At 36.2% G+C, this 6019-nt stretch overlaps 1 protein-coding gene across 1 annotated transcript in view; it reads right to left on the reverse strand.

Moving 5' to 3' along the window:
* BAZ1A (bromodomain adjacent to zinc finger domain 1A) overlaps positions 1–6019 on the reverse strand; it is a 140892-nt gene that overhangs the window by 99696 nt on the left and 35177 nt on the right. The window contains 1 exon segment of the mRNA XM_007938586.2: positions 438–581. Within this exon segment, the coding sequence (XP_007936777.1) occupies positions 438–581 (144 nt within the window).

Consider the following 6019-nt stretch of genomic DNA (forward strand, 5'->3'; position numbering starts at 1 on the left):
ACCAGAAGGCTGGCGGTTCAAACCCACCAGCCAATCCTCGGAAGGAAGGTTGGGCAATCCTACTTCCGTAGTGATACTGCCTCGGAAACCCAAGGGGGGGTCGCTATGAGTTGGGGCCAACTCGACGCCAAATAACAACAACAACAACAACAAAGTACAGAATGAATTTTCCCAAGTAAACAAAAATGAAACCTATAAATATGAGTGAATGAGAGTTAGCTTCAGTTGCTCTTACACAGCTGATTAGTTAACTTGGCAATTAGTTAACCAATTTAACTAGTTTGAACTTTAAAAATTCTAACCTATTGTTGAACCAGATTATTTAGGTAAGAAATATACCACAGTATGCCTAGATAGGGAGGGAGGGAGTGAAAGAAAAAAATAATTTCAATAGAATAATCTGATAAACAATTTGAAAATTAATAAAAATCACTTACCCATTTTGAAAAGAACTGTTTTGTGTTTCTGAATCATCACTATCACTGATGATAATAGTTTCTCCATCTACATTGCTGACGTGCCCATTAGCAAGACCATTTTGATGTGATGGAGGGAGGACTTCCAAAATCCTACACTGTAATCTGAAATAAAATCATTCATTTAAAAATGCAAATTATCTGTTATTTTACAATCAAACATTTCAGAACAGGCTGGTTATTTAGAGCCATTGAAAAGTTATTTTGTTTTGTAGAATCTATGGTCCGTTGATAAGAGGAATTTAATTTAAAATGATTTGTAACTTCCAATTTAAGCAAAGGCCAGGCGCAATTAAAATGTAAAATATTTTAAATGTAAAATATTTTAATTTCTTAAATTCCCTTAATCATAGTATTTTTTATTGTCACTGTAACTTTTGTTGTGATGTTCAACCTCTGGAAAGCTTCCTAGTTATTAACTCATCTCTACTATACTGGCTTCTCTTAACCTCTGCTCCCTCAGGATTTTATGGGCTGCAATTTCAGACTCACTCACCACAGTTAAAATATTCCTTAATTTCATATTTCTGCTGTGCCAATTTTCAGTGCTAGAAAAAAAAAATTCACCTGCTCTCTTCACATTCCTTTTTCCAACTTCTTTACTTTCTGCCATGAATCATGAATTCAAGGTTAGGCTCTCATGATGGCAACTATTTTAGTTTTGATACTGTTTTTTGTTGGTGCCCAAAACAAATTTTTAAAAATTTTCCCTCCCTTTTCAAATCCCAGTCCCAACCCTTTAATACTAGAAAATAAGAGAAGCTCCTGACTTGGGACCCTTGATGTCTTTCTCAACATCAAATATATCTTTCATTACTGTTCATATTATTCCTCTATCAGAGGAGTTCTCCTTCTGTCACTTTTCCTGTGTCTCCCTCTGCTAAGAGACATATTCTTCAGAATCCTGGAAAGCTTACATTCGTCTCTAGCTTTCTAGAAACCCCTGGACATAAACTTTTCTTTCTCCACATCCCCTAGAGTGGTGGTTGTGAGGATTTCTGAATTTGTAGCCAGCTGCTCTGAAGTGAGGTAGGTCTTGGAGACCCCCTCATTTGAGGCTGGTGTCTGAAGTGAGGGGAGTCTAGTGTAAACTATGCTAACTATCCACTTTTGGCTAAACTCTTTGTAGTGGTGATAGGTGCACAACTCTATAAATATACAAAAACCACCAAACTGTACATTTTAAATGGGTAAATTTTATGGAATGTGAAATATATTTCACTCAGTAAAGCTGTTTATTTTTTAAAAAAAGGACAAAGTTGTAAGTTGAAAGCAAGACCCAGGAGATATATCAAAAAGAGAGACAGCATTGCTGGAATTACATCCATAGCACCTCTACAACTCTTAGGCAAATCAAGGGAAGATGTTATTAACTAAGAATATCCTAAATGCATATATCTACGAATGGGCTAAATTCCTATTTTTTGAGGAAAAAATGGTTGAAGGTTACATAATTTATAACTATATCATTCATTTAGTGGGAGCCCTGGTGGCACACTGGTTAAGTGCTCAGCTGCTAACCAAAAGTTTGGTTGTTCAAATCCACCAGCACACTCCACAGAAGAAAGATGAAGCAGTCTGCTTCCATGAAGATTTACAGCCTTGGAAACCATACAGGGCAGTTCTATTATATCCTATAGGGTCTCTATGAGTCGGGACTGATTCAACATGACATGTTTGTTTTTTTGGCTTTGAATCATTCATTTGGTTGTCCCATTCCATTAACAAGTTTTGATATATCATGGACATCCATGGGACTGTCCACTCACCAACCCCCTTCTTCTAGGAACTTCATTCTTCCCATCCTCTGCCTTCTTCCACATAGCTACCATTAGAATGACCGTGTTCTTACAAGACCCTAACCAGAGTTAGCTAATACAAGAATGGGCACCTTTTTGCTGAGTCAATGTATCTTTTCTAAGATTTTAAAACTTGAGACCTAGAAGTGAAAAATTACTCCTTCTTCCATCATGAAATATGTAAGGTATAAAATTCTGGTGCTTCCAGAAGCCATGTTTCCTGCCATGTGGAAGAGGCTCGTGTGCATTGAGAGAGATAACAAAACCTTAAGAGAGGAGAGATGGCAGGAATACTAGAGGCAATCACCTCTTTTTTTCTTGTTCTTCCTCACACTTAGCTTGAATCTTGCCCATCTCAGGTTTGGTTCTTTGACATTTCCTTCGAGTCTAATAAACTCATTTCTCTCTCTCTCTCTCATTGGCTTATATTCATTGAAAATAAATATGTCACTTTTAGCCAAAATAAACAGAATCATAACATTCTAGAAAGATAAATAGTATGTCTAGTGCTAACTCATTTTGGGAAGCTGGTAGATTTTTACAATATCATAGCACTTGTTTCATTAGTGTACATTCCAGTATATGCTTATATTCTGCTTTAGGAAAAGAACATCTTTAGTATTCCCTACAATACCTAATGGAATCCCTGGGTGCTGCAAATGGTTAACACACTTGGTTGCTAACCAAAAGGTTGGTGGTTCAAGTCCACACAGAGGTGCCTCAAAAGGCCGGCCTGGTGATCTACATCTGAAAAAAATCGGCCATTGAAAACCCTATGGAATGCAGACCTCCTCTGTTATACGCGGGGTCACCATGAGACTGAATCAACTTGACAATAACTGGTTTTAAGGCTGCTGTTAGGCACACAGAAAATCAAGACCATGAGTTTCTGCCTAGTAACAAAGTAAAAAACAACTGGTTCCACAAGTTTAAGAATCAACAAAAGGTAGGCTGTGTGCATGAATACAAAACTCTCAAGGCATTTTAGCTTTACCTTTTACTCATTTTCTCTCAGTGTGAGACTGTTAAAGTTCAATTAAGCACACCATAATCTTGGTTCTTTTCAATCTGTTCTTAAAGAAGAGAAAGGAAATTGTGTTGTTTGTTCTAACAGTAAAGCTTGAAAAAGCTCAATCACGAAGCCTGCAATGGTAGCAAACATAAATGGTGTCAAAAAAACTTCAGGCTGACTTTCACACTGGCTGGTGAATATAAACCAGTATTTCTAAAGAAGTACAACTACAGGAAGTCATATCAAAACTTGTTGGTGAAAATTTAATCTTATTGATAAAAGGCTCTGTAATTTAGTGACATGAATTACACAAAAAATATGAAAGAAAAAAATTGATCCTCTGTTGAGGGACTTAACTGTCTCATAATGTTATGTGATGTCATCATAATATTACACAGGCTTCCAGAAGGCAATCAAGGAAGATTTTCAGTGAACTTTATGACAACTTTCTTCAAAATCAGAAAAAGAGATCATCTTTACTGGCAGAGCCCTGGTGAGTTCCCATAGGTGGTAATGCCCATGAAGGAGAAACAAAGTTAACGGGTCCACCCTCAGCCCAGGTAGGGTTGGTGCAGTGCCTAAAGTGGTCTGACAGTCCACTGATGAGCAACACGGATACAATAATTTAAGGATTAATTTATTTAAAACCAACAGAAATAAAATTCCCTGACAAAGGAAGAAAGGAGAAGAAACTGGTATAGCATAGGGACCTGGAAAATGTAGTAAATATTTAACATATAAGTAATAGTATTTATCATCAATACTACTATTAACTTGATACCACATCTAAACCACAGGTGGCCATTCCTTGCCAATCAAGGCTGGTCACCTCAACAGAGGTCAGCTTGACTTACTCAGGATGTCAAGTCAATACCTTCCAACAAATCTCCAAAGAGACTTAGTCTGTCTTTCAAATCTACTTGCTACTACTTTTTGGTTTAGGGAGTCCAAAGAAGACTGAATATTAAAAAAAAAAAAAAAAAAAAAGTTAGAGAGTAATGAATTAAGACCCAGCTATAAGGTCTTTAAGAGTACAAAAACTTTACAAAATAAAGTTGTGCTCCATATTTGAGGGTATAATAGATATTGGAGATCAAAAGATGGTCCTTATTAGAGTACCTACATACTAAAAGCATGTAAGTTATGAGAATGAAGTTCAGAGTCAGAGAAGTTAAATCATTTGCTCGAGGTCACACAATCACTAACAGTATAGCCAAAATTTTGCTGAAACTCATATACTTTCTAATCTTCCACTCTACCACTAAAGTTGAAGGGGAATAGCAGCACTATTTTGACCCAAAGTGACCTCTAAGCCTACGCAGTAGAGATGCTCCTGTCAAAGTGCTAGCAATTTAAACACGTGTCAAAATGAAAGCAATTCCGTGGAAGAGTAGCAAGCATTGAATGTTTATTATAAGTGATAAGCTAGACATGAAAATAGTCTTTCATGTAGAATATTTTGGATTGGCATTTACCGCATTCAAAAAAGTTTTTTCTTAATAGTCATAGTTCAATTTATATCTCAAAATACAGATTCATTAAGACAAAAAGCAAAGTATAAGACATTCTAGAACTAACATAAATACAGAATTTTTTACATTGGGTTAGAAGGTGAACAATTCACAGCAAAAGGAAAGGAGACTAGAATCCTAGGGAAAACTCACTCCATCAGGGAAAAGACTTAAAATATGCTGAATCTATGGCAGATTTCACACCTGCCCCTCCCCCTGCTGCCTTATTAAGCTCTTATTTTCTTGCAATACAGGTGCAAGAACATTTATAAAAAATGCTGCCCTTGGATAATGACTTCAACATATAGGCAGGGAACAAAATGAACCTGATTAATTTGAAGTTTAAAAAAAAACCCCTCAAATTAAAGGGTTATGTGATATCTCATTTTAAGTGGAGAAAACCAGACCATTAAATAAGCCTGCTACTTCAAACAAAAAGACCGAATTATGATGATTACTTGTCAGTGGGAAGACAGAGGTCAGAAGAAGGTTACTTTATAACTTCTTATAACTTCAACACATTGATCAGAGTTTTTCAAATTGTTCTGAGACTATGAACCAGGGAACCAGGTCTTATTATTTCTCTAATTGATATGTGAACTTTTGTAACTATCACAAGAAATCATTAGATTCTTACTGAAAGCTAAATCCATTATTAAAACAGATATACAATATAACAGAAGGCTGGCGGTTCAAACCCACCAGCCACTCCTCGGAAGGAAGATGAGGCAATCTACTTCCGTAGTGATACTGCCTAGGAAACCCAAGGAGGGGTCGCTATGAGTCGGGGCCGACTCAACGGCACACAACAACATACAATATAAATAAAAATCTTAGAATTCTAGTTACAAGATAACTATAGATTAAATCTTACATAATTCTAAGTTCTTTCCAAATACCTAGATATTACCAATATGCTATTTAAACTCCTTAATACTCAAAACTATCATATTAAAATCACATTAATTAGTTTGGCTAAAGTATCAACCAAGTAAATTTAAACTTTATAAAAATACTTTAAAATTTCAACTAGGGGAAGATGGCGGACTAGGTAGAAGGACTGCACAGACCCTCTTCAACAAAGAAAAGGGAAACCAATTGACACAGACACAGAAGTTAATCTTGGACCTCTGAGCCTTGAAGGGAAGGATACAGAAGTAGACTAAACCCCAACAAGCAGAAGAATTTGCGTGAAAATACCAAAAAAGGAGATATACGGAG

The sequence above is a fragment of the Orycteropus afer genome, unplaced genomic scaffold (assembly GCF_000298275.1).
Source record: "Orycteropus afer afer isolate SDZICR_OR568_19922 unplaced genomic scaffold, OryAfe1.0 scaffold00051, whole genome shotgun sequence".
Taxonomy (NCBI): domain Eukaryota; kingdom Metazoa; phylum Chordata; class Mammalia; order Tubulidentata; family Orycteropodidae; genus Orycteropus; species Orycteropus afer.